The following is a 12,064-nucleotide window of genomic DNA, read 5'->3' as shown; positions in this document are numbered from 1 at the left end:
GTGAGAAGTTGGTGCTTGCTTCAGAGCAAATTTGGTGAAATTACAGATCCAGGCTAGCATGCAATTATGGAGCTGTGACATCTGTTCATGAAGATAAACTTCATTATTTGAGGATAGGTTCAGAAGCATGTGCATGTGTTTGTACACCTAAGTCACCATTTTCCTAAATAATGGCATTTTACTTTGCTTTAAAGTCAGCTAGCACAGCTTCTCGTTTCTTTTTTCCTTTTTTTTAGAGTATAGTCAGACAAGTAACTACAACCAAGCCTAAATATCTCAAAGAATTCTGAGATATATTCATTATATGTGAATGTATTAAAGTAGCATTAGAGGTACAACTTAAAACCTACAAATGCTAGAGCTCCAGCTAAAACCGTCCCTTAACTTGCCCATTGTGCTTAAGTATTGCAGCACACTGCCAAATCTTGTGAGACTTCTCTGCAGTCCCTAGGCATAATGAGCTAGGGAGAGCATTTAGCTTTAAAAACAAGCAAAAAAAACTCCTATTGAGGTATAAATGTAAGTTACAAAAATAGTGTGTATCTATCACCTGCTGTATCTTTCAGCCTAATCTGTTTGGATGTCACAAATTAGTTATTTTAATATCAAATTTGTTGCTATGTTGAAAGAAAATGAGATGGGATTTTTAAAAATGAATCCCACTGCATTAGTTGGGAATATTTAATGCACTGTACTTACCTTTTACACAATATATAATCTATTACCTTAAAATTGTCTGATTGTTAAACTGCCTTTGCACAGATTAAAATAGGTGAATTATATAGAACAGTTACAAAGGAACAAGTGTCTTGAGTATTGACCTTGTGCCATCTTCTTCCAAAAGGATTTCTGGACCCTGAAAAGAAGCTATTTTCCCATCGGATATTGTCAAGGGATGAATGTATTGATCCATTTTCTAAAACCGGGAATCTTAGGTACGTATATGGGTCTTATATTTTAAACAAAACAGAACAAAGAGAGAGAATACTGTCAGTTTAATTAAATTTACTCCCTCTGTACTTAGCTTGTTTATAGTGCTTCCTTATCGGCCTCTTAAATATCAACACTGCCTCAGTAAAACCGAGATGTTATGCCTTGCAGCATTTCATCTATTTAATGTATTCTCTGGCACTGGAACAACAAGTATGTGAAGCAATTGCATGTTATTTTTCACTTAAGGTTCTTATTCTTGTAATAACTATATTGCCATTTTATTGCTTGTGGACTTGTGTAATGACTTGTATATTGCATGTTTTTAATTACCTCAACGTTCTCAGTTTGATGTTAGTTCAAATATGCATATCTAGTTTTTTGGCTTTCAAATGTGCTGTACATCTAGAAGCTTCTGTTCTGCAGTGGTGTTTTCTTGTTTGTTACTTTCTTTGAACTTAGGTCATCTAGAGCCTTCGAATTCATATTCTAGTCTAAACTCAGGTTCTGATCATAGATCGTTATTATCTTTATAGGATAAAGACACTTCCTAAAAGACAAATGTTTATTAATTCATGAAGCTAGATTAAAAACAGTTGTGCGCTCCTCATAAGACTGTAGCGGATGAGAAGCTTTTTTCTTTTCTTGCTATGTTTTTTCATATGCATTTGCATATCTTGATCACTACTCCTTGTGGTTGATATAAATATTAGTACTTCTTGCTTCTTTTGTCTTGGATTGAATAAGTCTACTCTTTTAAAACTTCTTGTCTTTTTCCTACTTATATAGATAGTGTATTATTTGTGTGACAGTTAGGATAGTTGGCTTGGGGCTGTTTGTCAATGTAAACTGTGAAAACTAGACTGAAATGTAATGCTTTGCTCTTGCTCAAGCTTATTGTTTCTTGCTTCTGGCCTTTGGGATAAGGATTTAAAAACAGGTGTTTTTTATTAACTTTAATTAGCTTGACTATTGTATTTTGACTTCTGTAATTTTAATATAGCTGATTTGTTTTGGTAGGTTCATATATCTGCACATCCTGCAGACACACCCATAATAAACCAAAATATCAGCAGTAGTTGTTTTCAGCAATGGTATTTATTTCTAAACTGTAATTTCAACTATTTTGTCTCTTAGAGATCTCTTCCCGTGTGGGGATTCCATGGTTTGTATCATTGATGACAGAGAGGATGTTTGGAAGTTTGCACCCAATTTGATAACCGTGAAGAAATACGTTTACTTTCAGGGGATAGGAGATATTAATGCACCTCCTGGATCAAGAGAAATTCAAGTGAAGAAGAAAAGTAATTAAACAATTTGTAAATCTTAATGTTTTTTTCACTTTTCAAACATGATTAATATAACTCATTGTGGTGGTCTTCATAGTGTCACAGTTTCACTCAGGTGAATGATCCTAGGCTTATTGTAGTTGAGTGCGCTCATGCAGCACATACGCAAACAGCTCAGTAGAACTGGACTATTGTTAATAGCTTTCCTTTTGGTGAAGCATTGCAGCTAAAGTAGAGTGTTGGCAGTAGTATTATGGACAAAGAGTTGAATTAGCATTTGTTCTGGGGGAAAATGTATTTAAGAGGTGATGTCTAAGAAATAATTGCTTTTTGTCCAGTTTAGTCAAGTTTTTGTATTTTTGTTTAATTTAATTTAATAGGATGCCATTTTTTCCCTTGTGAACTAGAAATATCCAGTATGGAAACAATAATAATGTAATCCAGCAGAATCAAGGCATGGAACTTCTGTCCTTGACTGGTATCATTATTTAAAGGGCAGGGACACACACAGAAACGAGGGACAAAATGGGATGACTTCGTCCAGCATTCCTGATGAATGTATGAGTGCAACTGTTTGGATGTCTGCAGCTTCTTTAATTATCTCTGTCTTCAGACATCTGATGAAGACATCCTAAACTACTTTTCTGTTTTGAGTTCATTATACCTTACTTGCATTCTATCAGAATCTCAAATGAACTTTGAGTAGTATCTTTGTCTAGGCAAAATATTATATCTTTTCAGCTCTAAAAATGCAGTTACTTTGGTTATGAAAACAGGAAATAATGAAAGCCATGGAATTTTTATAGAAGTTCTTGTAGTTGAGGTTTTGGACCAGGGCCATCTCAAGTGAATTCTGCCCTGTTTTTTGTTGTTTGTTTTTATCCCCTCTGCAGTAGTTTGATTTCCCGTGAAATGTAGTCCAAATCATGCTACAAGAACAGGTCTTTAATGTTTGCAAGGTTGACAAATGACTTATGACCTCTGTGGTTAAAAATAATAATCTCCTTAAACAGGTACCTTGCAAAGGTGAAGTTTGTTAGGCTTGCTGGTTCCAGTAATAGTTGGTACATGAAATACCTTAACAGCGTTGAGAAGTCTAGTTGTCAGTTGTCATTACTGAGCTTAGCAAAGTCTTAACTTTGTGTCAACTGTATGTCAATGGCCTGAAGGCAGAAGGAAATTTAAATAAAAGCTTAGTCAAGATTAAAAAAAAACCTGAGAAAATATGTATGTCCTTTTTTTTGTCTTAGTAAACCACTCTGCTAAACCAGAGGCACAGGATTCAACAGTGACATCAGCAAAAGATGCTGAAGAAGTGAAGAATGTAACATGTATAGAAGAACAAAGCAATGGTCTCAAGAAAGCTACAAAGGACACTTGCACTGCAAATGGAAATACTTCTGTAGGCAGTGAAACATCTGTGTGGGATTTGAGTTCTTGTGATAAAGTTAATGCCCAGGACTCCTTAAATGATAGCACTGATCACAAAATAGACTGTGAGGTTACTAACAATTTGTCAAGTACTAAAGAATCTCATAATTTTTCTGAACAAGTTGATACGACAGTGTTAGAAAAACAACAAACCCAAGAGAAGACAACAAGTGATTTAGACTTTGAACTTTCTAGTGACAGTGAAAGTGATGGTGGATTGGATACCAGAAAGTCACCCATTTCTGTATCAGATAGTGAGAACGAGGAAAAGAGAAGTTGGAGGAAATCCAAACAACCTCTACAGGATGAAAATTTACAGCAAGGAAGTTGCCCTGATGCAACTGAGAAAAAGGATGGTCAGGTGAACCACTCTGGGGGGACACAATCTCTACCTAGTGAAAATATTCATGACAAAACTGATCTTGAAGCACAAGAAGAAAGTGAACAGGAAAGCATTTCTGACTTAGGAAATGGGTGTGCAGACAAGAAAGAAGCTGAAACAGAGTCTCAGAATAGTGAACAGTCTGGAATTACAATGGGTGAGTCCTTAGACCAGAGTATGGAGGAAGAGGAGGAGGAGGACGATACTGATGACGATGATCATTTAATATACCTCGAAGAGATCCTTGTGCGGGTTCACACTGATTATTATACCAAGTATGATAAATACCTGAAAAAAGAGATTGAGGAAATTCCAGACATCAGAAAAATAGTACCAGAACTGAAAAGTAAAGTTTTGGCAGATGTAACCATAATATTTAGTGGACTGTACCCAACAAACTTTCCTATTGAGAAAACACGGGAACACTACCATGCTACAGCACTTGGAGCTAAAATTGTGAAGAATCTAGTACTAAGTGCTGATGATCCTGACAAAGCAACACATCTCATTGCAGCAAGGACAGGTAAGTAAATGAGACTCAGGTTTTCCATCAGCTTTTTTCCTGTTAGAATTCATTCATGCTGTGTGTTCTTTTTTGTGTAAGCTACAGACTTTAATGTAACTGATTAAATTTTAAATTAAAGAATAGATCTTAAGTTGGCTTAAAAATTCTTTAAAGGCTTTTTTTTTGCTGCTTTTTGACCAAGTGTGACTTTTAATTGTTGAAAGGTAGACAGTCTAAATTATCTCTGTAGCATATCTATTCTTGGTTAAGAATTGTTGATATCAGGATCTTGACTGTTATGTACCTTATATAAAACTACAAACTTTTCTCTGTTACAAATATTAGTGGTCTTGCTATAGAGCTGTAGAAGTGATTTCTTTCTTAGTTTCTCAGATTTCACCTGTAATGATTCGGTTTTGTTTTGTATGGAATACAATTTATCTTGAGTCAGGGATCTGATGATATCCTGACACTCTCTGTATCATAGAATCATTAGGGTTGGAAAAAACCCTCAAGATCATCTGGTCCAATCATCCCCCCTACCACTAATGTCACCCACTAAACCATGACCCTAAGCACCACGTCCAACCTTTCCTTAAACACCCCCAGGGATGGTGACTACCACCTCCCTTGGCAACCTGTTCCAATGCCTGACTGCTCTTTCTAAAAAGAAATTTCTCCTAGTTTCCAATCTGAACTTCATCTGGCACTACTTGAGGCCATTCCCTCTAGTTCTGTCACTGGTTATCTTCAAGAAGAGGCCGACCCCCAGCTCCCCACAACTTCCTTTCAGGTAGTTGTAGAGAACAATATGATCGGTTCCCCTGAGTCCCCTCTTTTCCAGACTAAACAACCCCAATTCCCTCAGCCGCTCCTCACAGGACTTGTGTTCCAGGCCCTTCACCAGGTTCATAGCCCTCCTCTGGACATGCCCCAGGGCCTTGATGTCCTTCATGGGGTGAGGGGCCCAAAACTGAACGCAGTACTCAAGGTATGGCCTCACCAGAGCAGAATAAAAGGGAATGATCACCTCCCTGGTCCTGCTGGCTACACTATTCCTGTTGCAAGCCAAGATGCTGTTGGCTTTCTTGGCCACCTGGACACACCGCCAGCTCGTGTTCAGGCAAGCGTCAATCAGCACCCCTAGATCCCTCTTCTCTGCACAGCTTTCCAGCCACTCTCCCCCAAGCCTGTAGCGCTGTGTGGAGTTATGACCAAAGTGCAGGACCCGGCACTCAGCCATGTTGAACCTCATCCCACTGGCCTCTGCCCATCGATCCAGCCTGTCCAGGTCCCTCTGCAGGGCCTTCCTACCCTCCGGCAGGTTGACACTTCCCCCCAACTTGGTGTCGTCTGCAAACTCACTGAGGGTGCACTCAATTCCCTCATCCAAATCATCAATAAAGATACTAAAGAGGATGGGCCCCAACACCTATAACACCTATCCCTGGGGAACACCACTTGTGACTGGTCGCCAGCTGGATTTCACTCCATTCACCACCACTCTGTGGGCCCAGCTGTCCAGCCAGTTTTTAACCCAGCAAAGAGTGTACCTGCCCAAGCCATGAGCTGCCAGCTTCTCCAGGAGAACATTGTGGGAGACAGTCTCAAAGGCTTTCCTGAAGTCAAGGCAGACTATGTCAACAGCCTTTCCCTCACCCACCAGGCGGGTCACCTGGTCATAGAAGGAGATAAGGTTGGTCAGGCAGGACCTGCCTTTCATGAACGCGTGCTGGCTGGGCCTGATGCCCCAGTCATTCCACATATGCTGTGTGATTGCATTCAAGATGATCTGTTCTGTCACCTTTCCTGGCACCGAGGTCCGGCTGACAGGCCTGTAGTTCCCCACATCCTCCTTATGACCCTTCTTATAGATGGGAGTCATATTAGCAAGTCTCCAGTCATCTGGGAGTTGTGTGTGTCTTTGTCATGGAAGATGACAATTGGATGCATTAGCTGGGGGCTCTGCAGTTTTACTAAAGTTGCAGAACAGCTCTTTTAAAACTGCAGTAATAGCAAAACTTACCAGCAAAGAATTACACAAATTTGCTGTACTTCATCAGAGAAATGACTCAGTACAACTCAGGCTTTTCCAGTTTCAAATCATAAGATGCTTAGTTTCAGGGTTGCTTGGTATAGCTTGCACTAGATGGTTCTTGAATGTAGTTGTACATTGGATGCAACTATTATAATGTGTGGCAAGTTGTTAGGGTAAATGTAGGTGAATTGGACTCTGTCCCTCACCCCATGCTTTTCTGGAGGGGAAAAAAGTGTTATTCAAGATTAGGTTAAGGTGCATAGCAAGTGACAATGAGAAGTAAAGGCTTTTTTGTTTGTCTTCAGAATGACCAACTGGTTAGGGTTGGAGAGTAGTATGTGTATGTATGAACACATCCTGGCTTCTATTTTTTTTTAAGCAAATTCCTCACTGCCTTGAACATTCTTAGTGAATTGTCCACTGATACAGATCTTAGTATGAAAAACTGTTTTAACTTTAGATTTTGATTATATTCATATTTTACAGTATTTGAATCTAATTCATTAATATATGGAAAACTATTTTTCAGTGTTCTTTTGAATAATAAATGAATTGTGGGGTGGCTCATATTTTTCCAACTTTTTCGCCAAGACCTGTACTCTTCTTAAGGATGTTCATATAATGTTGGTCTTGCACTTAAACACTTAAACTTAACACTGGAAAATCCATTCAAATATTGCAAGATAATGAAAGCTAAAAATCACCAGAATACTGTTATTCTTGAGTTGTGGGGGTGAAAAAACTTAGTCAGTATGTAGAAGCTGACTGGTGTCTTTGTGAGAAAAGAATTGCACCAACATTAAAAAAAAAAAAAGTAACTTGGCAGTTTTTTCTGCCTAATGAGAGACTGTCGTCATCTTTCATCAGCACTCTGCAATTATTTCTGTAACAATGGCAGTGAAATAGGAATATTTAGAGTGAAAAAGCTATGTTTCTTGATTCCCTTTCCTTGTAAGATTTTCATGGATTGCATGTGGTTTTGGTTTTGCAAGGGAGTGGTGTGTTTTGTTTGTTTCAACTGAAGACCTCTCAGACATTTGGTTAGATGGGAATAATTTTGCTGTATCATTCTAATTTCAAGAAAGAATCTCCGATGTTTAATCAGAGATTTTAAGGATATAGATTATCATGTCGCAGCTGGATTTGTGATAATTCAACTGTCAACGTGATTTTCATAGCGATTCTTGTGATGTTAGAAGGTAAATTCTGCAAGTCTGTTATTGCATGTAAGCCACACATGTTAAGTTTCTGGCTCCCATGGTAAACATGTGAAGCACTGCTTGATGTCAAATCCCTTGTGAAAGGGTGGAGGGAAGTTTTGAGTTTTATTCACAAATAATTCACAAATAAATTTCTTAGGTACTGAAACCAGAACAGTTGTGGGGCCCACCCTCTGCCATCAGTATGGTGTTTAGCTGTCAGTAGGGTGCTTCTGGATGGCGCCACTAAGAATAGCAGACTTAGGACTCAGACAAGTAAGTTAACTTACAAGATTACTGTTGGTTAGTTGCGCTGTAGTAAAATGACCTGTTCCTAATGTGCAGCAGTTGTGGGGGTGAATAGTGCTAGCTTTTGAGTTTTGAAGAGAATTTGACTTCCTCCCTTTCATCTCCTTTGATAATGTGAAAACAGAGCATCCCCTCAGACTTGGAGGGATGGGGGAGAAGGTTCCCCCCCGCCCCCAAGTGAACACATCATAGCTTGGTGTATGGAATGAACAGTTAATTAGTACCATTTGGGATTGTATTTACAGCATCCTTGCAGCCTATTGCAGTAAATAATTTAAATTTCTTTTAGTGTGTATACACTTGTCTGTTTCTCTGCAAACAGGCACTTTGTTTTTCTGCAAATACAGATACTTTGAATTCTAAAATAAATCCTTGTTCTTAGAGAAAATTAAGATTTTAATTTTCATTATATAGAGAGAAAAATACTATTTGCATGGAATAATTAGATTTAAGAAAGCTGTTTAAATGATGAATGACTGAGAAAAGGCTACCATGTAATCCTTCCCACCCTACCTATATGAGGCACAAGTCTTGTTTCATTTTTTGAAACATCTCTTTGCTTTAAGCAACAGTAAACCACACTGAATGATGACTTGTTTTAGCCATATACACACTTGACTGAACAGTTGCTACAGTGTTTCATAAACCTTGATATATTCCTTCCCAAACTAATGAAAGATACTGTAGTTGATTGTGGTTTTGTGTGTGTGTATGTATTTGTTTTTACTAAATTTTTGCTCTTGGAGAGCAAAGATAAAGCTGTTCAGATCTTTTAAAATTTTTTCTAGTTGGATAGAAAGGGAAAGTTTTCAGTCTAGACCATCAATTTTTCTATTATTTTTCAAAATATTTCATTCTGCGTCTTTTCCCATACTTTGAAAGCTATATGGGCATCATTGCCTTACTCTTGGTGACTCAGCATATGTCAATTTTATTAAATATCAGGTTGCTTAAAATGCCATTGCCCTATGAACTACAGCTCCCATTATTCACCCTTATTTCTGTACTTAATGCTTATGCCGGAGTCTGGCTCTGAGATGCTGAGAGGGAAGAGAAAGCTGCCAGCTGTTAGGCTAAGAAGACTTCAGTAATGCTGTCTTATGAATTGGTGCAAGAACTCACCCAACATAGCAGTAATGTGTCTGCAGATTTTTTTTCTGAAGAGTATCTTTCAAATGCCATGTCACTAATATAAAAATAAAATCGCTGCACTGCTCTAAATTTGGGCACAAACCAGTTAAGAGCTGTTCCTTTCATTGGCAAAGCACAGTACAGTGTTAAGTCTGTAACTCCAGGCCTGTTCTCCTAACAGTATATCTATCACTATTTTGTAGTCACTTAATCCTCGTAGGACAAAGCCCTGATGTCTGTATGACATGTCTTAAGTTGATGTTGTTGAAGATGAACACCCTGATTTGATCATAAATCAGGCAGATTTATATTTTTTAAATAAGTCTGAAGAGAAACTTCTAGCAGTCAGGTTTTCCGAGTAATGTTTAGTAATCTGGTTACAAGTTGTAACAAGTGTACGTTGACTTCATGGTTTTGGAATCAGGAGACTTGCGAGAGCAGATCTGGTTGCTCCCTTTAGTGTGTTTTGGCTCATCCTGAAGCAGTCTCGAGCATGCAGACTGGATTCCTTTTGGATGAAAGTGAATTGGAAGATGCAGCCAGTGAGCACTTGCCAGCATTCAGTCCACAGGACCAGGCGGGGTTAATTTAAGGCAAAACAACCTGAAATTGTTATGAGGCGGACATCAGTCCTTCAGCACCTGTTTTGCTCTGCAGATCTCCCTGTTGGGATAGGCTATTTGGTAATGAGAACATATCCAAGTATGCAGTATAACACTTCATAAATGTACAGTCTAAGTCTCATTTATCTTTGTTGCTTAAGTGCCTTCATACTTCAGAAGCATCTTCATACTTCAGGTAAGAGAAAGTAAACTGTTGTAATAAAACTATCTCCTGAAGAACATCTGTAAAAGTTTATTTTTACATTGTCAATTTTAGTTGCTTTTTAGTAACAAATTGTTAAGGTTAGTAGGAGGCTTTTGGTTTTTTCTACCTTCTGTTTGCAAGTTCAATAGTAGAATTGGTCAAACCCTTGCTTCAAAATAATCTGCCAACGTTGTGTGTTTCCAGTTGTAACCGTGCCTAGCTGTTTCATGTGGAAAGGCATGTGTGCCTTCTTAACTTTTTGAAACAATTTTAGACTGAAACTTGAAGTAAAGAATTGGGCGGGAGGGGGGTTCCAGAAAGAAAAAAACACACAATTTCTCTAGTGACTTTTAGCTGGATGATTCAGATATTCCTACCTGTGTTGGAAGTACTGTTTGGATAGATCAAAATCCTTTTTGCTAGACTAATTTTTTCTTGGTTAATATTAATTGTAAAATAAAATAAATAATAAAACCATTAATTGTTTAATGGTTTCTTAAGTATGCTTCTGAATGGTAAAGTTGCACCAATGAGAGGGAGAAGAGAAGGCAAGGATATTCAGCATTGCAGTACTATTTCTCCTATCCAGTTAAATTTTAGTGTTCCACCAAATCTTGCTCAAAGAACCTCATATGTACGAAATTTTGTTTTGTCAAGATATCAGATAGAAATAGAAAGGTAGCCTCTGAGATGACACAACTGTATTAATTCATGCTATTTACAGTATGCTGGATCATGCAATAGGCAGCTGCACTTTAGAAATGGGGATAAAGCAGAAAGACTAGGAGTTGCAGTTTTGAGAGAGGTAAGACGTCTGAGTCTAGGGAAGTGGTTTTGGTTACATGGTGTTCTTCATATTACCAACTTTAATTTTGTGTTAATGCACCACTGGAAGAATAATACTTTTAGAGCTTCATTGCACATTCAGTATGAAATATGAAATTTGTGCAGCTGTAAGTTAGTCCTCAAATGCATCTGTCTGTGCTGGTAGATTCTATTTCAGGTTGTACACAGACCTTTAGATATTTGCACTTAACTGTTCATTCTCATTTTCAAATGACGTGCAGAATTAAGATACTTCTAGACTCATTTTTAACTGAACCAAGTAAAGTCGTGTTAGATGAGAGTCATACAGATAAAATTCTAGGGAACTATGTTGAAACCATCACATTAATGCTCCTGCTTCCTTGTCATAATTGTTGTGATTTTTTTTCTGGAGGTTTCATTCCTGAAGGCACATATCAAATAGCTCAAGGGCTCATAAATTCAAATTTTAAATGTAAAAAAAAAAAATTAAACATTTCATATAGGTTTAAAAAAAAAAAAAGCTTAATAAGTTACTGAGACTAGTATGTTGTAATTTTCTGAAGTATCTGCAGGCGAAAATCCCAAGGCCTTCATGCAGAAATGGCAGGCTTCAATTAGAGTTTTTAGTGGGGAGGGGCTGTGTTTTTTGTTGTTGTTTTAGAAATAGGAACTAAAAGTAGTGCAATAATGTATTTATAGATGCCCTTGCACCAAGATAGTATGTACAAATGGTGGAATTGATGTGTATTTTAAATAAGATGACATTCTACTTCTAAATGGTGGAATTTGAGAACACCTGTTAATTATATACTGTGTTGCTGATCGCTTCATGTGGACTGTGTTGTAGCCTGCCATGTTTAACTTTACATTCATTGTTCCCGTTTGGCGATAAATAATCCATTTGTCTATTTTGAATGTGCATCTGTCAAACAGAGTTTGAGTGAGTGGCTGGCTGTCAGATGATAGTGTACTCCAATATTCAGACTGTGCATAAGAAAGTATGGCAAGTTAGTCCTAGGCTATAACAGCATTGAAGAGTCATCGCTGCTTAGACTCTGACAAATATAAATGAAGGAGATGAATTACAAAACTTTTTGTGTTATTTATTTAAAGTAGACATGTAGAGGCTTTCCATAAAGATTAATTTTAATGGAGTACTTCCATGGTGCCAATTCCTCATCTAGCTTGAGTGGGACAGTATCACATGTTATGTAGTCTCACTTTTATCAGTTGGAA

General features: G+C 37.7%; 1 protein-coding gene across 3 annotated transcripts in view; it reads left to right on the top strand.

Moving 5' to 3' along the window:
• The window catches only part of CTDP1 (CTD phosphatase subunit 1), a 96,306-nt gene that overhangs the window by 29,074 nt on the left and 55,168 nt on the right, over window positions 1-12,064 (top strand). For all 3 annotated transcript variants that reach the window (XM_080581015.1, XM_080581013.1, XM_080581014.1), the window contains exons 6-8: window positions 845-935; window positions 2,068-2,234; window positions 3,470-4,555. In XM_080581015.1, coding sequence (XP_080437141.1) covers window positions 845-935; window positions 2,068-2,234; window positions 3,470-4,555 — 1,344 coding nt within the window. The remainder of the gene's footprint in view (window positions 1-844; window positions 936-2,067; window positions 2,235-3,469; window positions 4,556-12,064) is intronic.

This window comes from Anser brachyrhynchus (genome assembly GCF_964034855.1).
Source record: "Anser brachyrhynchus genome assembly, chromosome: 2".
Lineage (NCBI taxonomy): Eukaryota > Metazoa > Chordata > Aves > Anseriformes > Anatidae > Anser > Anser brachyrhynchus.
The sequence above is the reverse complement of the archived record's forward strand: the minus strand, read 5'-3'. Positions and strand labels throughout refer to the sequence as shown.